Below are 22,007 nucleotides of genomic sequence, written 5' to 3'. Positions count from 1 at the left end.
TCTCCTATTTCACTTAGTTGTTGAGCCCTTCAAATGGAATGGAATGCTGGTGAACAAACAAACAAGTCAGGTACGAGCAGAGCTCTTGTTGAAGCTGGGTGGGGTAGGGTCCCTGGCTCCTCCCTCTTCCAGGTGGCTTGAGACATCTCCATGGGTCACATAGGGCTCCACATGGAAACTGTCATAGAGGGGATACAAGGACAGACAGGACACATGCTTGGATCTTTAAAACACTCTACTATCTTTCTGGATGCCTAGGGTTCAGATACCATCATCTTTCCTGGATGAGAGAAAGGAGTTCTTTGGGACCTTGGATTTTTGTTCCTCAGAGTGGAGGTGAGAAGTAGCGCCAAGAGCAGGCAACTGAAGGTGGAAGTTGCTTCGACCTAGGAATCTATCTAGTCAGCAGTGCTGAGAGTTCTTAGAGGCTACTTGGTAGAAGGTAGTCAGCATGACCATTGTCTAGATGAGTCACAGTAAAGGTTTGGCAGGAAGTATAATATTGCAATTCTTGGTGGTATTCAGAGCTTACTCCAGGGCACCCAGTGCAGTCTTCAGGACCACCAACTCAGTCACTATAAGTGTCTACTTTGTACCAGAGCCCGGGCAAGGCCCTAAGAATGCAGATTAAAAGCAATCCCTGCTCTCTAAGAGCTCTCTTTAGGGAAGGCTTCCTAAAGTGTCCAGTTATTCCTATGAGCATCTGTCTAAAAGTCAGCTAGCTCCTTGTCTAGACAAGAGAAGATTTAACAACTGTCTACCAGGCTTTTTCCTGTCAAGATACATAAAGAAAGCGATAGAATTTGGAGGGGTTGCTGGGGTAAAAACATTGTCCGTGGAAACTGGCCATGCCACTCTGAGGGGCCATCTGTAGGAGGTCCCAGGATGCCCTTGAACATTGGTTGACACATTGCTGCTCTGTGGAGCCATGCCTGGTCACTTGGGATTTTTTGAGGGCAAGTTCATGCCTTTGTACATGCCGTTGGCTGTCTCTGGAGCATTGGCTCTTCCTTCACTCAGCAGTTAAGGTTTAGCTTAAGTTTAGCAGTTTCCTGCCCTGATCCTGGTCTGGTTTAGGTGACCCTCTTTTGTCTCCTCATAGTATCTCTGTTATGACTCATTTCTTTGTATCTAATTGATCTTTTTCCTATTCCTCCTATATGTGTTTCCTATGTAAGATTTGTGTCTTATACTATATCCCAGTGCTTAGCATTGAGCTTGATGCATAGTAAATATTTAGTAGATGTTTAAAATGAATGAATAAATGGTGGTGCATGTGAATTGGAAGATGATCAGAGTTTACCAAGCAGAGAAATGGTGGAAGGGAGAGAGAAAGAATTGAGAGTTGGTCCAGGGTCTACTATGACTTATTCCATGTATGCCCTTAATTATGCTGCTGTCTGAAACTTGCTTTCTTTATCTGCAAAATGACAAAACTTATCTTGGCAGTTTGTTGTAGGGATTCAATCTGATGTCCGTAAATGGGTTAGTGCCCTGCACATACAAGGTGCCATGATAAAATAAATACTGGGTTTATTCATATACTTTAAAAGTTAATATGACTTTTTGTGGTGTTGTAAACTACTGATGATTATTAAAAATTTAGAGTTTTAAAAAATTTTGAGTATTAAAAGTTTCGAAAGTATAAGGAGAGCCACTCTTATACCTGTTCATGGCCTTATGGTTTCTTGTCTTGACTTATTCCTGGAAAGATTGAACGCTGCATGATTTTGCCTAGTTCTGATTATGAATTTGTAGAATAATTATTCCACTAAGTCTTGTGCTTCTCATCCTCTGACTCCCAGGACATTTGAAAAGAAATTCTTCGTGTGGACTTGAAAGGTAGGAAGGGAACTCTGAAATCCTCACGGCTGACGCTCTGCTCTGCCCCACAGATGCAGGTCACCCTTGTGAAACTTGCCCCTTTGAATTAAACAAACATCTCCGTTAAGGGCTCACTCACACTAATGGAGGCAGAAATCTCTTCAAACTAGTGGCCATTAAAGAAATCTTTTACAGGAGAAAAATCTGTTTGTTTTGGGTGGTCAGCTCTCTGCTTTTCTCAATCTAAAAAAAAAAAAAAAAAAAAAAAAAATAGTGTGTTTATGACTAAAGCTGAAGTTTTCTTAAAATGAAAGAATGTATTCTTGGGAGGCTGCCTCTTCTCCCAGTTCGTTATATTAACAACAATGACAACAAAAGAGCTGAGGTCCTTGAGCACTGATCGAAACACTAGAGGAGCTCATTTAATTTCATGACAGCCTGTGAGACTGCTAGTGTTATTTACCCTTTACAGATGAGGAATTTGAGAAACAAGACTTTGAAACCAAGTGTGCCTGACTCCAGAGTTTTTGCTTTCAGCCAGAAGGCCTGAGGGTCTCCCTTTTATATTACGTTAGTGCATCTGTTTTGTTCTCCCTACATGGTGGAAGGAATGTGGGATGCTTTGCAAGGCCGGATGAGCTATTTCAATGAAGTTGCACCTGTGGTTTATTACATGGCTTCTGTCTTCTTCCTCTCCTTAGCTATGGGGTGCTGCTCTGGGAGCTACTGACTGGGGAGGTGCCCTTCCGAGGAATCGATGGCTTAGCAGTCGCTTACGGAGTGGCCATGAACAAGCTCGCCCTTCCCATCCCTTCTACATGCCCAGAACCTTTTGCCAAACTCATGGAAGGTGAGTGATCCCTGGTAGGAACAAAACTGGCGACAGTTTATCTTCCTATCAGCATTTGATAGATTTTTGCCCAATTCTGGAGGATCAGCTACTAAAAGAGGAGATGAAGGGTTAGTCACTCAAAGGGGACTCCTATGGGCAGTTGGAAGAGCTACTTCAAAGTGACGTCAGCACCCGGCTGTGTTAATGTCACGAATGTCCCTCTGCCCATCTCCAGTGACTCTAGAATTTAGTGACTAAAGCCTGCTATCTAGTACTTCAGTATATTATTTAATACAAAAGAAGAAGGTATAGCAGCTTTTAGTTCAGGACACATGAATATCTTACATATAGAAACAAAGAGTATCTGAGAAGAAAGCAACTCTTAAAGTCATCCAGTCAAATACTAGACTTTCGTAAGTGAGAAATCCAAAGCCAAGACAAGTTAGGCAGATACATGGCCACTCCATTAGTTGTATCTGAGCTGGGTGTGGAAAGAATTCACTTTTCCTGACTCTCACTTCTGCGCTTTTTGTCCTTGCCTCTCATTGAGGTGGGGAAGGATAGCTCATTTATTTATGGGTAAATCAAGGCCCAAGTAGAGTTCCCCATCGTGAGGACTGGAATCATGAGTAACATGGCAGATGGCGGTAGTTGTGCTTCACACAAGGGAACTCTTTGGGCTTGCTTTTCTGATGCTAGCTCAGCGGTCAGAATCAGTTAGGTGCAGAATGGCTACGTTTTATTTCCGAATTCAGTCTCGATGATTGTGATGTTGTACAGCTCACTTTACTTCCTGAGCCCTATTTATGGTTATCTAAATTCCCATCTCTTTTCTGGAAGGAGAGATGGGAGGTAGTTTTCCGGTAAGTGAGGTCATGTAATATCCTTAGTCTGACACTTGCCTCTGCTCATTCATGCTTTTTGTCTGCTCACATATTCCATGAAGATTGCTGGAATCCCGACCCCCATTCACGACCATCCTTTACGAATATCCTGGACCAGCTAACTACCATAGAGGAGTCTGGTTTCTTTGAAATGCCCAAGGACTCCTTCCACTGCCTGCAGGATGACTGGAAACATGAGATTCAGGAGATGTTTGACCAACTCAGGGCCAAAGAAAAGGTAAGAAGGAAAAGAAAAAGCATGCAAGGAAAAGAAGACATGCAATTTTGAATCAGTGGACTTTCTCTACTAGGGCCTCTGGACAGATCCTAACAAGACCACCTTCTGGCTTGATTTGCATAACAGGGAAGGTATTTCTTTCGTGGCTTTACATAGAGACAATTCTCCAGGACTCAGGTGTGACCTGAAATAGTATAGACTTTTTCTTTCTTTTTGGGATACGGCAGGATTAAGTAGGAGGAGTCATGAGTCCAAAGCTCTCCTTGAGGGTATCTACTTTATTGTTCAAACTAGAGAAGGAGCACCATTGGGCAAATACCATTGGAGTGACTCACCCTGACAGCTGAAAATAGAAAGGGTTTTGCAATGGCCTTCTAGAGGGGTTAACTTGATATAGGGATTCTTTAACATCGAGAACAGTTATCAGAACATCTTGCTAGTGTCTTAGTATCACAATCAGAAACAGCAGATGGACCAAAAATACCATGGGTCTGAAATTGTTTATTTTTCATGTTTTTATGAAAAGGGCTGAGGCCCAAACCAACTCAGGGTTCAGAGACACTTAGCCTACTAGAGAGCCGCCTTTTGTTTTGATGGTCATTCCCTAAACGGCCCGTCTCTATACCCTTGCTGTCCAGCTAGCAGTCGGTGTTTATACTGCTGATGAAAGTAATTGTGTTGTTTATACTGGGCGAGATGGGTGGGGGAAGGACTAAAATCTAAGGGCTACAGCTGTGGCAGGAGGGTTGTCCATATATAGACTTGGTTAATTTCTTTTTCCCTTCTCACTCCCCACCATGGGAATTTAGGAAGCAATATGATAATAATAGTAGCTAAAATTATATCTGTCTTAATGGCTTTTCAGCTCTTTCACTTAAGGGGTCTGATGAGACCCTTTTGTCTTTATCCAGAAATATCATAGCCCCTTCCACCAGTGCATAGGGTAGGTGTTATCTTTTTCATCTCAGAGCTGAGGGTCAGTGACTTGTCTAGTAAGTGGAGAGGCAGAATCTTGAACCTAGATCTTCTGATTCCAAAACCATCTTCTTTACAATACCATTGTTGTTTCCCTAAACAAATGACTTAAAAAATATTTCTGGAGCTTACTTGAAGAGATTAAACTCTTTTTACACAACATAGCAATGCTAAACTGGTACTGTTTGGTAAGTCAGTGAGCATTCTGCAGGCAAATGGAAGGAGCTTATGATGAATCTTTAGGGATCTGGGGCATGGGAGCTGGTGAACCCACACTGACCATTGAGCTGATTAAATTGAATGATTAAAAGAGACTATTCTATTACTAATGCTGTTCCAACCAGAAGAACCCCAGAGCTGCCAGCCTTTTTTTATATTGCCGAATCACTGACTTGGTTATTTATTTTGATTTGTGAAATTATAAGGATACCAGCCAGTAAGAAAAATAATAGTTGGATTTTGTCAGCAAGTAGTTACTAGGAAAAGTCAAACCCATGCTCATAATAGTTAACATTTGTAGAGCACGTACTGTGTGTTAGGCTCTGTTACAAGTAACAAATATGCATTCTTATGTAATCTTACATAATAAGATAGTTGTATTATGTAATACAATCTTGTGATGTTGGTGCTGTTAACTCCATATCACATATGATAATCATATTAAGTTTCCCAAGGCCAAAATTTATATGCTTTGTTCTGGAGTACTTGCTCTTATCTGCCATGCTGTGATGCCTTTCCATTTGTAAGGCTCGTAGGTGGGCAAGCGAGGGTAAGATGAATAATGAGCTTTCTCTCTTGAGAGATTTCCCTGAAATCATTGTATGTGGGAGATGTGATTTGCATACTAGGAAGCTGATCTCCAAATAGATGTTTCATAATAAGGGGATTTACCAAATTTGTGGGTCTTGCAGGTATATGGTGCCAAAGGTGCATATTCCATAAATGTCCTCATTTCTCATATGATTCAGCTCATTCTTAAGATTGGCTCAACCTACTGCTTCTAGGTATTATGATGATAAATTGGTCCCTGGGGTTCGAGTTCCCTCAAAGGAAGGGCCCTAGACCCAAACTATCCTTTAGACAACAGCATATAGGAGAGAGGATTCAGGAAGTCTGAAATTAGCTTCAACCTTTCAACTTTCCCATTTAGCAACAAAGTCAACCAACCACAAATAACTTTTCTTAATCTTCCTTGTGTTTTCGTTCTCTATTTTATAGTGAACCAAAGCTTTGGAGGGTGTACAGTTAATCTGTTTGGGGCTTATTTCATCAAAGGAGAAGCTCAAAAGTTCAAGCTCAGCTCACAGATACTTAAGATTAATCTATGTTCCCGTAAAGGAGGACTGCATTTGTCACATTGTCTTCTATCTTCTTTTTCTTCTTTCTCATTCATTCGTTCCTTGACTCTGGTTATTTATCAACAACTGAGCATCTGCCATGTACTGGACAATTTTCCAGGTGTAATCTTTTTCTCAATTTCTCTCCTTTCTATCACCTTTATGGTTATTTTAATACTCTCTTGGGAATGGAGGACAGCTCGAATGAAAAGCTCCTAATATCAGAGTATTCTGTCCTGTCTTGTCTCTGCTTTCTCTTCTGCTCTCTGCCTGCTGCTCAGCTTTCCCACTGTGTCTTCACATACTTTTTTTTAATAGCTCTAGGTTCCTTTTCTACTGCATTTTGACTTCTTCTAGTGGAACATTCCATTGAGAATTTTAAGTTTCAGCCACAGGAGTGTTGTCCTGGCACATTCATTAAAGAAGCGCCCCACTTTTTAGATGTGGTTTCCTCAGGTTATTGATATGAAAGCGTGAGTTTTCCCTTGCCCGCCCCCGTCCCCCCACATAAATTTTAGTTCTAGGCCTGGGGTAACCAGTGTTGACAGTTTAGATTCCAGATTTTAAAATTTTATACACACTCTTTGTTCTCTTTCCCGTTTTCTCTCCTATCTCCTGATTCCATATCCCATTCTCTTCCCAGGGACTTCATGCCAGGTTCATTTATAAATTCATGCATAAGGAAAGAGGAGACAGGGAAGAGGTTCTGCCCACGTAACATGGCAGTGGTTCTAGAGCAAGTGCCTGACAAAGACTTTAGAAAATGTTCTCTCTCCTCTTTGCTGTGCTGTCCTTATCCTTATAGAATAAATGGTTGTCCTGTAAGATAAGATGAGAGTTCAAACCACATGTCTCAGTAGTGAGACATGTTTTCCATACCTTTTGAACAGCCACCCTAGAAATACATTTATTTTTCTTGGAACATTAGGTGATGCAGGAGAAGGGTGATTCATTTACAGAGGGCACATTTTAAGCTAGATCACATTAAGTTGGCTCTGGTTTTTAAAAAAATCTTTTATGTGATGCAAAAAAAAATTAAAATAGAACCAAGTCTATAAAATTTAAATACATATATTTTCTACCCAAAGCCCCATTTTTTCCCTCCGTCACATGCAATTTTAGTCGGTAATCAAGGAGCAACAGGGAACTATCAGCCTCTGTCTCCAGGGTTGGCCTGTGGCTCTTCTAGCTGTTTCCTCAGTATGGCTCTTCTGAGATTTCCTTTCCCTGCCATTCAGGTGGTCAGATATTCATTTACCAGCTAACTGTTGAGCCCCCACCTCCAGCGGACACTTGAAGTGTAGGGCACTCTAGGAGCACTCTCCAGGGGGCTGTGAGCACTAGCCCTCTGGGGCTCCTGGGCCTCATGCCTCTGCACTGGGCCCCCCACTCTCCTCTCTGACGGTTCTACCCACCCCGCAGGAGCTCCGCACCTGGGAGGAGGAGCTGACACGGGCTGCGCTCCAGCAGAAGAACCAGGAGGAGCTGCTGCGGCGCAGAGAACAGGAGCTGGCCGAGCGGGAGATCGACATCCTAGAACGGGAGCTCAACATCATCATCCACCAGCTGTGCCAGGAGAAGCCCCGGGTGAAGAAACGCAAGGGCAAATTCAGGAAGAACCGACTGAAGCTCAAGGATGGAAACCGCATCAGCCTCCCTTCTGGTCAGTGGCCAGGGACCTGCTGGGAAGTGGGGCCAGGGCAAGGGGCTGGTGTGCCTGGGGATGAGTGGGAGCTGGAGCCTGGGCTTGGGAAACATGAGACCCCGGGTCTCAAAAGAGAGCTGGTTTGGAATGGGCCATTCTCTTCAGTGGAAAGACTGGCCTGCTGAAAAGTTACCCCACTCCAGGGGAGTTTTTGAATGTGATTAAACACCGAGTATGAAGGAAAGACAGGCTGGCGATGGGCCTGACAGGCGAGCACAGTCCAGGCTGCTAGAAGCGTGGTCGCTCCCATGGGCACATCTCACTTTAGACAGACTTGGAGAAGGAAGCATGTAATTGGAGGAAACAAATTCCAGGGTGTGTATGTGTGAGACAGAAAACTGAACTCTTGTCTCTCTAAAATAACTCATCTCAAGTTTCTTTAAATAATTAGTTCTCTACAGTCGAGATTAGGATTAATGTATAAGAATTTGATTTACACATACCCTTTCAGAAACACATTGGCCGAATACAAGTACATTTGTAGTATGTACAGCCTGGGGAAAATTCAAAGAATTATGAAACGATGAATGAGAATCTTGTGGGTGCAGTGTAACTACAGAGGAAGTAAGTGCTGAAGTGTGTGTCAGTGTAAATTAAAAAGTTCACTGTATTCTGAGTCCCTAAGACTCAGGACACAAGCTTATTGGAACCAAGGAAAAATTATACAATAGGAATAATAGCGAATGATTTTAAGTACTAGGAGAGTGGCTTAAGTACAAAGGAATTCATTTAGTGAAAGTCAGTGAATGTGTTCAGGGGATATGTTTACTGGCTTTCTTGTTGCACGTTTTTTTTTCTTTTCAGGCAACACAGAGTCTTTAAGTGCCTCTTGAGCATCTAGCATGTGCCAGCATACTGCTGCGTTCAGGGGAAGCAGATAGAAAAGCGATAGTTCTCACCTTCAGGGAGGTGGCAGACAGTGGAGAGACCTAAAAGTGAACATGCAGCTGTAATTATTATACCTCTTTGATAGATGAGGGGATCGATGCTCAGAAATTCAGAGCTGTAAGTTTTACATTTATTATGCCATGCCATAACTGCCTTTGGAATACATCAGAATTTGGACCATTAGCTCTATGTCCCTCACTTCCCTAGGTTCCCACCAAGGATTAGTTCCTATTACCCTGCTTTGCTTGCACTCAGTGTGATAAGCATTAGTTTGCCTACTTTGGTCCCGAGAACAGGGGGCGTGTGCTAATAGGTTACATGAAATAGAACTTTAAATTAGATTTCCTACAGTAATCAAGAACTCTCATGACTCTTCTAAATGTGCAATTGCTGCACCTGTATACATTATATAGATGGCTTTATGAAAACTGTCTAATGACATTTCCTTGGATAAGGAATTTTCCTTCTCCTTGTGCATTCATCTTGCCATCCTGCTGTCTTTTGGAAAAATGAGATGATTCTAAACAAGAACGTTGCCCAAGTGAACAAGGAGCTTCTCAGGAAACCAAAGCCTATCCCTCAAGCCTGCCAGGAAGTGTCAGTTTTCTCAGGAATTTGATTATGGAAAAATTCTAATGCACACGCATGTGTTTGACTTTCTCTCAAGCAGATTTCCAGCACAAGTTCACCGTACAGGCCTCTCCCACCATGGATAAAAGGAAGAGTCTCATCAACAGCCGCTCCAGTCCTCCTGCAAGCCCCACCATCATTCCTCGCCTTCGAGCCATCCAGTGTGAGACTGCTTCCCAAATTAGTTGGGGCCAGAACACACCAGGGGCACCTGTCCCCTGCTCTGTCCAGCCACCGACTGGTCCAGGCTTGCTCCATCCATAACTTCTGCCACTTCTCCTCGACAATGTGTATATACATGCACATATGTACGCAAACCTTAGCCCTCCCTCTTGTCTTCCTCCATTAGCTTTACTGCTGCCTCCTTTACCTTTTACTCTTAGTCAGATCCCAGTGAAGGGGTTTGTGGGTATTATGGATCCAAAGCAATTTGGAAACAGGTGTGCGATGTAGATAGGTCGGTATCGTAACCTGGTACCTCGTGTGCTCTGCCGTATTTGGGGCATCTTTGTTTCTCTTTTGTTCATGCTAATCAGGGAAGGGTGTTTTCAAAGTATAGGTCTTAAGGCAACTTGCCAAATATTTTATGACAGGCAACATCTGGACCAATTTTATTTTTACAGCAGTGTTTATTAAACGAGATTTATACATATACAAACACATACATGTACACGTACACACGTGTGTGTGAACAAATTAGTTTCCCTAATTTAAGATAGAGTTCATAAAAAAAAGAAAACAAAAAGTAGATTTCTTGCTTTCCTTGTAATCAAATCAGCGGGTTCCCCTCTGCACGTAGCTACAGCCGGCCAGAACTCACGGCAGGTCCCACATGCCCTGTATTTCACCTCAGTCCCCTCAACTCCTTATGTTTTGGTAACTGGCTCACTTCACTCATTTATGGTATAAGCCAAGTCTCTGAAGCATTTGGAGTTTCAGCCCTTGCTTAAGGTACCAATTTCAGAAGAATGTTCCCCCCTCTTATCCACTACATTGCTCTAGCTCTATTCTTTCCCCATCCTCCTACCTCTGAATTTTTTTCTCTAATCTTCAGTCTTGAAATCCTCATTTTCTTTATTTCCGGTACTTTCTTACCAAATTTCAGTAATTCCACATCTTCCTTATCCCTTATCGTTTTTCTCTCCCACCTACCTCATCTCCCACTCATCCCAATTCAGTTCTACCCAACAAAACAAGTTTCTGAAGTCAGACCTATTTGGGGCTCTGCTTTCTGGCTGGCCTGAGTTCCAGCTTGACATGGGACTTATGAGAAGCTAGGAAACATTTCCATGTTCGGTACTTTGAGAGTGCTAAATGGTTGGTGGCTGAGAACTCCGTTATTTTCCTGGAAGCCTCCACTTGGGCACAGAGTTTTTAAAGAAGTCTGACTTCTTCCCAGGAGCTGTGTGTGTGTGTGTTTGGTTGGTTGGGTAGAGTCCAGTTTTGGAAGAGCCCTATCTGCCTGTTTCCAGATCCCATCCAACTTTTGTTATTCACAGTGACACCAAACGAAAGCAGCAAAACCTGGGGCCGGAGCTCAGTCATCCCGAAGGAGGAAGGCGAGGAGGAGGAGAAGAGGGCTCCCAAGAAGAAGGGACGGACTTGGGGGCCAGGCACACTTGGTCAGAAGGAGCTTGCCTCAGGAGACGAAGGGTAAGAGCCGGATGATGGGAAATTCTTTCTCACTTACAGACTTCTGTACCCTTTTAAAACTATGACGTGAATACCTTTTTCTCTGTTGTGTGTTTCACTTCTTTCTGAGAAATTATGAGTTTCTTGATCTTTACAACAGAGTTATCCAATCTCCTTTTTCCCCTGGAACCTCTTAGGACAGAGGTTGGTGTACTTTTTTTCATAAAGGGCCAGATAATATATATTCATGTGGTGTCCACTGTAACTACTCACTTCCACTGTGGGAGGGCAGCGGCAGCCACAGACTGTGGACAGATGATGTGAATGAATGAGCATGGCTGTTGTGTTCCAGTAAAACTTTATAAAAACAGGTAGTGGTCAGGGTTTAGCCCACAAGTTAGAGTTTTCCAACTCCTGGAGGTGTCCTACTCAGAGTAGCAGGTGCCCCAAGCATTGACCAGATGTACGGAGTTCTGCCTGAGTAGTCTACTTGTATCTAGCTCTTCCCCTTAAAACATCAGCTCAGAGGAAAGAGAAGGAAGAGCAGATTATGGGACTCTTGACTGGAGGCTTATCTGAGGCAGGGTCAGACAGAATAATGTAGCTCTGGTAGAGCAGTTGGATATACCTCCAGGGCCACTAAAACTTATTTTAGGTCCCACCCCGTAGCCACGCTGGTATGTATGAGTGCCCCCTCTCTTCTTGCTGTGGACTTGTGGCCTAAGAGACAAATTCGACTGAGTCCTGGTCCTTCAGAGGACCATGTGGTATTAAAGAGCTTGGATGCTGACCCCGGACTGCCCAGGTACAAATCCTGGCTCCACCTTATGCCTTCTCATCTATAAAATAGGAGTTATGTCCATACCCATCTCATGGAGTTGGTGGAGTATTAAACAAGTTCATCTTTGTAAAGTGCAGAGAAGATTAGCTGGCTCATAGTAAGCATGTGTAAATATTTGCCATGATTCTTTCATGCTTCTCATGCAATTCTGTTTCATACCTGAGGAATGAACATAATGGTTTATACTTCTTATTCTTGGTTTTAAAATCTAGAACCATGTTTCTTGACTTTTCTTAATGTGAGTATAAGCAGTAACCCCCTTTGCCTTTTAAGTGCATTTCCAAAGAGCTTCTAAAGTTAAACATTAGAATTATAGGTGCCCTGAACCTGTAACTGGCCTTGGTATTCCTCCGAATACTAAAATTTCATGTCCAAAATCTGTTTCCCAATGTCGGATCTCAGCTGAAAGTAGAAAAAACAGTTTCATAAAAGATTGACTATTTGAAGCCAGGCTTTGGAAATCACTAGATACCTTGGAATAGAAAGTTTAGATATGTAGAGCAAACTACCTAAGCTATGTAGGAATTCAGTGATTGAACCCTCTGGGGATGGCAGATTGCTCTGCCGTACCAAGTTCTACAGGAGCAAGAGCCCCTCAGTTTGTCCTTTGAGCCTTAGGCTAGAGAAGTATCGAGCCGAGGCTGAGAAACTGTCGCCTGTGGTATTGAACGGAATCCTGTGGTATTTCTGACAGTGTGATTCCAGATAGGATTTACCAGGTTGGCTGTGGATTCCAGTAGTTTCTATGGTTCTGCTTCATTTAAAGGTATTTTCTTGTCTTGCTAGTAAATTAATTATTTTGCATTACCAGTTATTAACTTTGGGATTTTCTTCCTCCTTACATAGATTTACCCTCAAAACTTTTGGATCAATTCAAATTATGTGACTTCATTTTTCACGATTCTGAATTCCTATTGAAAAAATATATACTCCACCTAGTCTCATGTAAAGACCTTTTAAATGTCAGAAATTTTTAGAGAGCCTCTATATACAGTATTTCTAAATTTAGCCCTCGTTGATTGAAGAAAACATATAATGGCAAAACAGCTATATTGCATTTAGTAATGTTAAGTGAATTTGCATCGCCATACTTTTAAAAAATAGTGCACATCTATACGAAACATGCACTTACCTGTGGACAGCTTGAGTATCTATGGGTTCGCAGACCCCCTGTAATTATGCTAGGGCTGTCCAAGGACCTTTGTCCCACAGATTGGGGGGGGGCCTGGCCTATGACAACTCAAGCAGAGCCATCCTGTCAAGATTCTTTCATGGTGTGGGCTTTTCTGACACTGGACAAGGGGATGGCTGCTGGTGACATAGCTAGAGTCCAGCCTTGAGGGTTCTCATGTGGGAGAGGCTGAGCTGATGTACCCGCTGCTGCTGCCAGCTTCTGATTGTCTTTATTCATTGAAGATCCCCTCAGAGACGTGAGAAAGCTAATGGTTTAAGTACCCCATCAGAATCTCCACATTTTCACTTGGGGTGAGTCTAATCTTCACCCTTTCAAATGTATTGGTAATTATCTCCCTTCCATTTCCTTGTTCTCACAGCACACCCCATAGAATCAAGCCTCCTTATTGCCAGGCTGTGCTGACTTTTGTTTTTTGTTTTGTTTTGTTTTTTGTTTTTTTTTTAAAGCAGTACCGTCGTGCACCTTGGGAAAATTCCTGTGTTGGTCTGACTTTGCATTGTTCCTCACTTCCCTAACCACTCCTGTTGCTAGGGTTCTCCTGGCACCCTTAGTTTTAGGGAGACTATACTTGGCTCTTTTTCCTTTGGTCTATAGCCCTGGCTTTGACTTTGTTAATCTGGATTTCCCTGGACCCAGAGCTGGAGGCAATGTTTTATGATTATCAGTTAGAAGTCCCAGGCTAGGAGTGCTTATTTCTGGCCGTGTATTTTGGTTGACACCACTGGTGGCTGGAATGTACTTTAATTCATTGGTTTTTGTGATAGCACTTGAAACAGAGATCTGAAGTCAGGGGGAAAGGTGGTCCTTCAAGATGGGCTGAGAGGAGTGGGCTTTAGTGAACAGCTCTTTCTAGCCCTAAAACGAGAGCCACCTTTGGTTATAATTCTCGTATCTCTAAGGCAACCATAGCACAGATTCCTCAGTCCTCCCTCTTTTTGTCCTCAAAAGACCAGTGCTTCTAGGTCCCTAATTCCCCTAGCCAGTAAGGGAGTTTGGTGGGGTTCCCAGTCTGTATCCTAGAGTTACTGGCTTGCCAGTGTGAGCTGATTACAGGGGTTTGTCCTTTTCCTCTCCAGTCCCAGACAAACCGCGGGCTCCAGTACCCACATAGGTCTGTCCCAAAGTGCACTGGGTTGGTGCAGCTTTGTTGGCTGATTTTTGTTTTTGAAAAGTGAATGGCTTTGAAAGTTACCTAAGCATGCCCTAAGCTCGGGAGACAAAATTGAAATGATGTGGACGGAGGAGCCTGGCCCGTCTCTGCTATTTCATCTGCCATGTGCTTGCCTTGCATTGTAGGTCTTCACATCACAATATTTTTAATGTCACCGATGTGTTGTATTCAGTGTTCGTGGATTACTGGCCTCTCTTTAAAATGGACTCAGGCAAGACCCTGTCCGGTGCTGGGCAGCCCTTATCCTTTTTGTCCTCTTTCCAGCCCGCCCACCAGATCTTTGCGCAGCCCATAGAAGCATGTGAAGGGGGTGGGTCACACCACTGCTTTTCTTTCCCTAGAGCATGTGCACCTTTGTTAATGGAGCAGGTGGGCTCAGTAAGGTTCGTTGCCTGTACCCCAAGGCTTTGGGGCTTCAGTGTGCTTAAGCAGACAGGGAAAGACATTTCCACAGGCCCATACAGCTGAGGGTGGAGTAAGGGAAGTAACCAGTTTCCTCATTTCCCCTCATTTAGCCTCAAGTCCCTGGTAGATGGATACAAACAGTGGTCATCCAGTGCCCCCAACCTGGGGAAGGGCCCGAGGAGTAGCCCAGCTCTGCCAGGGTTCACCAGCCTCATGGAGATGGGTAAGCATTGCCCTTGTCTGGACTCTCTCCCTGTACCCTCAGGGAATTCTTGGCCAAGCTTCTAGGACTGTTTAGAATTATTACATCATGGGAGTTGTCTCCTCTTCCTCAACTCCTGGTCCCCTACCCTATTTCCTCTTAGTTTGCCCTACTCCGATTTCATTGAATCTTCCCAAATTACTACTGCTGCTATAGAGCCTGTCCTTGGCCTTCTATCCCAAGGGGCCAGGTATAGTCTTCCTAGGGCAGTGCAGAAGGGTGAGGCATTTCCTTTTTTTGGGTCTGTTTCCTGGCATTTTAATGTGGGGAATACACAAAACAAGAGTTGGTGATAGAAGATGCCACAGTCTTCCACTTAAGGAAGTTTTGCAGTGTTGCCCATGGTTACTGAATGGGTAAGGTTTTCTCCAGGCTCTCAGATAGTCCTCTTCATTCTGTAGGTTTCCAGAGTTGTAGTAAGTCAGTCTGTAGAGCATAATGGCCTTTAACCATGTAGGGAATTCTAACCTTTTCCAGAAAACTAGTCTTAAGACCAGTCTCTAGGCTATCATTCAGGAAATCCAAAGTCCCTTCCAATTTTAAGGTGCAAAAAATGAGGAATGTTTCTGTTCTAGCCAATGTTCTAGGAAACTTATGCTATACTTCTTGCATTGAGAGAGCCTATAAAAGAAGTAGCAGATTAGCAGATATCCTTTCTGCAAATAGGGAAACAGGCTCTGGAGTGGAGAGTGATTTCTTCATGTTGGTCACAGTTGAGTGAGGATATGCAGAGTCCTGTTGGTTCGATGCCCAGTCCCTTGTCCTGCCCATAAGACTGTTTGATCTCTGCATCCCTGACTGTAAGCCAGGAGGCTTGGGATTGGAGAGGAGAACCAGAATCTTGTTTTTGCTGCTTATTCCTATTTCCTGTCTGTTCCTCTCATCTTTACAGAGGATGAAGACAGTGAAGGCCCAAGGAGTGGGGAGAGTCGTCTACAGCATTCACCCAACCAGTCCTACCTCTGTATCCCATTCCCTCGTGGAGAGGATGGGGATGGCCCCTCCAGTGACGGAGTCCACGAGGAGCCCACCCCAGTCAACTCAGCTACCAGTACCCCTCAGCTGACGCCAACCAATAGCCTCAAGCGGAGCGGCACCCACCACCGCCGCTGCGAGGTGGCTCTGCTTGGCTGCGGGGCTGTTCTCGCGGCCACAGGCCTAGGGTTTGACCTGCTGGAAGCTGGAAAGTGTCAACTGCTTCCTCCAGAGGAGCCTGAGCCACCAGCCAGGGAGGAGAAGAAGAGGCGTGAGGGTCTTTTTCAGAGGGCCAGTCGTCCTCGTCGAAGCACCAGCCCCCCATCCCGGAAGCTCTTCAAGAAGGAAGAGCCCATGCTGTTGCTAGGAGACCCCTCTGCTTCCCTAACACTGCTCTCTCTCTCCTCCATCTCCGAGTGCAACTCCACCCGCTCCCTACTGCGTTCTGACAGTGATGAGATTGTGGTGTATGAGATGCCTGTCAGCCCGGTGGAGGCCCCACCCCTGACCCCCTGCACCCACAACCCCTTGGTCAATGTCCGAGTGGAGCGCTTCAAGCGAGACCCTAACCAATCGCTGACTCCCACCCACGTCACCCTTACGGCCCCCACGCATCCCAGTGGTCACCGGCGGACTCCTTCTGATGGCGCCCTCAAACCAGCGGCTGTCCAAGCCAGCAGGAGCCCCTCCAGCAATGGGTTGAGCCCCAGCCCTGGTGCAGGTGAGTCCTGCCCTCCTCCTCTTTTCTCTTTCCTGCCTTTGCGCCTCCCCCCAGAGTGGAGACATTAGGAGTGAATGCCATTCTGACTCAGCCAATCAAGACGTGCTGATCTGGAGTGGAGGAAGTGGCAAATTCTCTCCATCCTGTGCCTCAGGTTCTAGGAAGGACCAGACTGGGAACTCTTGTGGACATGCCAGCCCGGGGTCTTGGAGTAAACCGTGCAGTGCTTTCAGGGCTCGGGAAGGCCCCGGGGCTAGCTCTGCTTTATTCCTACAGATTAGACCAAAATTACTGGAAGGAATTCTGCCCTGTGTATAGGAGGGTTATTTTCTGCCACGTAGCCGGCTCTTGCCTCTCATTATAGCATGAGTACAGGCACACTCATAAGACAGGCTTCCGCCCGTGTCTCTCACACCCTTCAGCACTCATCCCTTACTCATGCCTGACTCTTCGGATGTGGAGATGTGTCCAGGTAAATGGCTGCACCTGTGCATATGCCTGCCTTCTCCCTCTGGCACCTGTGACACCCGGGCATGCACATGCTCATCCTAGGTCTTTTCTCACTACTGCCCCTTGCTTCCTAGAAGGCTTGGGTCTGATTTGGAAACCACCTCTAATGCAGTAGGAGAGGAGATGGCAATACCCTTTCAGTGAGATTTGAGTGTGAATGACAATGGTATTTGACCATTCAGCTGGCTCTCCCCTCCTCAGATATGTTTGTTAAACTCAAATGTGTGACCTCTTTGGAGAGAGAGACCCCCTGTGTTACTTATCTTTTTTAGATTTCTGTCATCTAGCTTTGTACCCATCACATGTTTATCGAATGGATGAAGTGTGAATGAACAGACATTTCCTTAAGTCAGGGGTCAGCAAACATCTTTGGTAAAAGACCAGATAGTAATTTTTTAGGCTTTGTGGGACATACAGTTTCTGTTGTAACTACTCAACTCTGCTGCTAAGAGGGAGAGCAGAAGTGGGTATGGCTGTGTTTCAGTTTTAACTTTATTTAAAAATCCAGGAGGCTGGCCTGTGGGTTGTAGTTTGCTGACATCTGCCCTAAATAATTTTATTTCAGTTGAGACCCCCATATGTCCCATTATTATTAGCAGATACAGCGACCATGGCCTTCTAGTTCACTATTGTATTTCCAGTGCCTCTTAACACATAGGACGTAGTAGGTGCTCATTAAATATTTGTTATTCATATTATCCTAAATGAGTAAGGCCATGGCAAGGTGGGGAAGGAGCAGCATATATATATCCCCCAGAAACCAGGTGCCATTGTCTGATGTGTCTCTCTTTGTCTTTTGACCAGGAATGTTGAAAACCCCTAGCCCCAGTCGAGACCCAGGTGAATTCCCCCGTCTCCCTGACCCCAATGTGGTCTTCCCCCCAACCCCAAGGCGCTGGAACACACAGCAGGACTCTACCTTGGAGAGACCCAAGACCCTGGAGTTTCTGCCTCGGCCACGTCCTTCTGCCAACCGGCAACGACTGGACCCTTGGTGGTTTGTGTCCCCCAGCCATGCCCGTAGCGCCTCCCCTGCCAACAGCTCCAGCACGGAGACGCCCAGCAACCTGGACTCCTGCTTTGCTAGCAGCAGCAGCACTGTGGAGGAGCGGCCTGGACTTCCAGCCCTGCTGCCGTTCCAGGCGGGGCCACTGCCCCCCGCCGAGCGGACGCTTCTGGACTTGGATGCAGAGGGCCAGAGTCAGGACAGCACTGTGCCACTGTGCAGAGCTGAACTGAACACACACAGGCCTGCCCCTTACGAGATCCAGCAAGAATTCTGGTCTTAGCGTGAAAAAGGTCAGGGTGGCAAGGGGGAAGCAGGAGGAGATAGGGGGAGCTGGCTGGCACAGCCCTTTCTCAGAGTTGGACCCCCTGAGATCCAGTCCTACGTCTTGCACTGATAATGCACTTTGAAGATGGAAGGGATGGGAACAGGGCCACTTCAGAGGGTCTCTTGCCCCACAGGGCCTTTTTACCCATGTTCACTGGAGAGGCTGTGGCTATCAGCTCTGGCTGTGTAGGGGAGGGAGGGGTGCGTGCATGTCCCCCACTCTCCACAGTCTTCCTCGCCTTTAGGGTGACCCTGCAGCGTCACTCAGCCAAATCTGTCTGCTGCTCCCTTTCCTCAGCCCTCTGGGTATGCCCAGAGCCTGTCCTGGGGTCCCTCTGTTAACCCTGAGTTCAGCCTTCTCAAACACCAGTATTGGATGTTCTGTGATTGATTTTGCTCCTCTTCCACATTCTTCCTCCATACCCATGAGTCAGAATCTTCAGTGTGAGATATGAGCTTTCCTGTGTCCTAAGCCCTTTCGTGGTAGCTGAAGGGCTGAAGGCAGTGTGCCCCTGTGTGGGGCATGGGAGTTGCTGGGCTTGGCACTACCTACATGCATATCCAGGCGCCCCATTTATTTGAGCTTACCGGTGGTAAGGGGAGTTGCCTCAATGAGAACTTAGGGGAGCGAAGGGAGTTCGGAAAAATATGGTGGAGTTGAAGTCAAGAGGGTACTAGAGTCTGTTTGTCCTTGTTCCTTTTGGAAGAACTCAAAGAAGGGAAGAAACGAACACCCGTCGATGGCACCCATCTCTTACCTGGGGTCCAGACATAGTCAGACCAGATTCTGATACACACATGTGCTCATCCCATGAATAGTTTCTTGGGATGCCAGAGACAAAGTTCCTGTGTTTGTCCTTTTGTTGTCTGATCTCTATGTGCTATTCCCTTCCCTTGACCTTGCCTCCAGTCCCTAAAATTAGTGGACTTTGGGTTATGTATTTGGTTGGTAGGCATCTCTGCACCAGAATAGCATGTGAGGGCCTGGTTGGGGTGTCCTGGATGCTGGGAGTTGGAACTGCAAGTATTCCTTCTCATCCTTGCAATCTGTTCTGTGATGCTCTCGAAGTAGAATGGAGCCACTAGTAGTACCTTCTGTAAATGGATGTGCTGAGGTGATGATGTTTGTGAGGTGCTTAGTGAGCCGCTGATATACAATGACCTCTGAGTCCCAAGCACCGGAGACGGACTAAGGCCTCTTGTCTCTGTGCACAGGGAGCTCCCAGTTTTGGGCCCTGGACTATGGGCTAGGTAGGAAGGACAACAGTGGCCAACCCTGACTTTTCTAGAATTTGTTTCCTTAACTTGAATGTTGAGCTTCTTCTGGAGCTTTCCTGTTTGTATCTTTGCTATTCCACTTACTTACTCTGAGGCTTCCTGTGTCAAGTGTAAGCAGTTGTCTTTGTGTGGGAATAACAACTTGATCTGGAGTAGAGTCCTTAGGTCATGCCCTCTCCCTTCAGCACTCTCTGAATGTTGCTCCATTGTCTTTTATCATGGACTATTTCTCTGGAGAAGTTGGAGGACGACCTGCAGGTTCCTTGCACTTGCTGCCTGGATGTCAGAATGCGGAGAGTGGTGAAGCAGGTACGAGTGATGAATTCAGTCACTGCTCTCTCTCTAACTGTGATAGGCATCCTGCCCTGGGGATGACAAAAGGTGTGGTTTTCACATTGTTCCTTGTTTTATGAGCCCACTAGCACTGTGGTTCAAGGGCCCTGCCTAGTCTTGGGTGGGGAGGCACTCTTCATTTTATCGCCTGGGGTTTTGTTGGTGCATCTCATCTCACTACTTCCATTTGTTCAGCAAAGCCAATGTGTAAGAGATTATTTCTGCCCCTCATCTCCCACTCTTCAGTTAGGAGGGGGAAAAAATGGAAATCTGGTCAGCAGCTCCAGCAAACCAAGCGACGACTCTTCATGCTTGGTGGGGATAGGGACACATGGTCTGTTCTATGCCCTTCCCCTGGGCTCCCCATAGCCCCATCCCTAAGCCACTAGAGCATCTATAAACCCTTGGCCCCTCTAAATGGCCCTCTGGTGAGGTGCAGCCTACAGCGTAATCTAAACCATGCTGGCTATGGACAGTGCTCTGTGGTATGAGGCAGGGATTTTTCCTCTGCTTATTTTCTACCTTTTGTCATTCTGTTAGGTTGTAGCTATCTTTCTTGGAAGCGGTAGTGTAACTGAGTTTGACGGCCACTTGCCATTAAGAGGTTGAAACCAGTTCTTACTCCTTCATCCAGGGGGAACACAAGGGAAGCCTGGGTATCTGCAAAGGGAAGAATTGTACCTGCAAGAGATATAAGCAGGATTATTCTGAAAATGCTTCTGTGAGTTTTCATGAAGAAGATAGTGTTCTCATCTCTCAACTCCTCCCAGTCTGTGATGGGCCCCTGCCTGCCACACTGTCTCTCTGTAGGGCAGGCTGGGATGGGATAAATATCCAATAACAGATTTGAGTTGCTTTCTGTCCACTCAGGTTCCCTTGCCTCTACGGTCTTGGTCAGGAGCCAGCCTTGAAGCTGGGGATCAAGCCTCTGGAGCAGTAGTAGCAGCCTTCCTTTGCCCTTCCCTTCTCTTTCTTCAGAGACTGTCCCTTGCTCTTGGCAGGTGCTCACTACATGGAAGATGGTGATAGGAAATAGATCTTGTTCTCTGCTCCTTCTCCTTGGATCCTTCAACTCCTTCCACTGATTCTAAATAGGATTATCCTCCATTTACCTGCTTGGCATCCAGGCCACTGCCTGGGGCTGGGTATATGTCCCATTTATCCTCATGTATTATTTCTAAGAGGCTTTTGTGGATGCTCTTAATTTTACATCCTTTAGCCTCCTACAAGTGTGCTAGCGATGATGATGATGATGATGATGATGATGATATCTTACATTTGCATGACTCAGGATATTGCTAACCTTTCCTCTTGACCTTTACAAGATTACATCATTTTCCTTCTACATTTGATATCCTTGCTCGTAGAGAAGGGGAAGTGCTTAATGATGAAGATTCAAGTGAAGAGAAATTAGAAAGCTGTTTGGTTTGATTGCTGAGTCAGCCACCAGACTCTGAGACCTGAACACCTTGGCTCTGTTCCCCATTCTGCTTTTGCTGTCTGACCTCAGGCATGTCTCTTTGCCCCTCTCAAATTTCCTTCCTGTAAAAACTGTCGTCACCTGCTTCCCTCACAAGGACAATGAGAGTAAGTATCAGCAGGTCATTGAGGCACATGGCTCCCTGCATCCAGCGACCAGGAAAAACTGCTAGTTTTCAGTGCAGTTCTTACCACCTTGACTTCTAGGGGATTCACCTACTGTATTTTCCTTTGGCTTCTGGAAGAGGAGTGATTGGGAGTTGGCATTGCATGACTAATAGGGACCGTGGTCAGGCTCATACCTGTCTTCTGCATTTATGAAGCACCTGATGTTTACAAGCATCCTTCCTCTTTCCCTCACTTAATTTGTCAGGCTTATCGTCCCCACCATTAGTGTCTTACCTAGGAAGCAGGAGAGGAGGGAGCTGGAGGCAGCAGCAGAATGACAGTTTGGGGTTTCCTATTTCTTGGAGCCATTCCCAGAATCTTATTTGTTTAGACTCTGAAATTAGGCTAGGCTAATTCCTGGAAGAATCTTTGGGAAAGGGTCTGCTGACCC

The 22,007-nt window shown here is 45.5% G+C and overlaps 1 protein-coding gene across 1 annotated transcript in view; it reads left to right on the top strand.

Annotated features, from left to right (window-relative positions):
* The window catches only part of MAP3K9 (mitogen-activated protein kinase kinase kinase 9), a 66,999-nt gene extending 46,774 nt beyond the window's left edge, over positions 1–20,225 (top strand). The window contains exons 4-12 of the mRNA XM_016139935.2: positions 2,526–2,674; positions 3,603–3,778; positions 7,513–7,753; positions 9,354–9,476; positions 10,813–10,966; positions 13,203–13,271; positions 14,668–14,780; positions 15,712–16,515; positions 17,830–20,225. Of these exons, the coding sequence (XP_015995421.2) occupies positions 2,526–2,674; positions 3,603–3,778; positions 7,513–7,753; positions 9,354–9,476; positions 10,813–10,966; positions 13,203–13,271; positions 14,668–14,780; positions 15,712–16,515; positions 17,830–18,314 (2,314 nt within the window). The 3' untranslated portion in view covers positions 18,315–20,225. The remainder of the gene's footprint in view (positions 1–2,525; positions 2,675–3,602; positions 3,779–7,512; positions 7,754–9,353; positions 9,477–10,812; positions 10,967–13,202; positions 13,272–14,667; positions 14,781–15,711; positions 16,516–17,829) is intronic.
* Positions 20,226–22,007: the final 1,782 nt, after the last annotated feature.

Source organism: Rousettus aegyptiacus, unplaced genomic scaffold (genome assembly GCF_014176215.1).
Source record: "Rousettus aegyptiacus isolate mRouAeg1 unplaced genomic scaffold, mRouAeg1.p scaffold_m13_p_3, whole genome shotgun sequence".
Taxonomy (NCBI): Eukaryota; Metazoa; Chordata; class Mammalia; order Chiroptera; family Pteropodidae; genus Rousettus; species Rousettus aegyptiacus.
The sequence above is the reverse complement of the archived record's forward strand: the minus strand, read 5'-3'. Positions and strand labels throughout refer to the sequence as shown.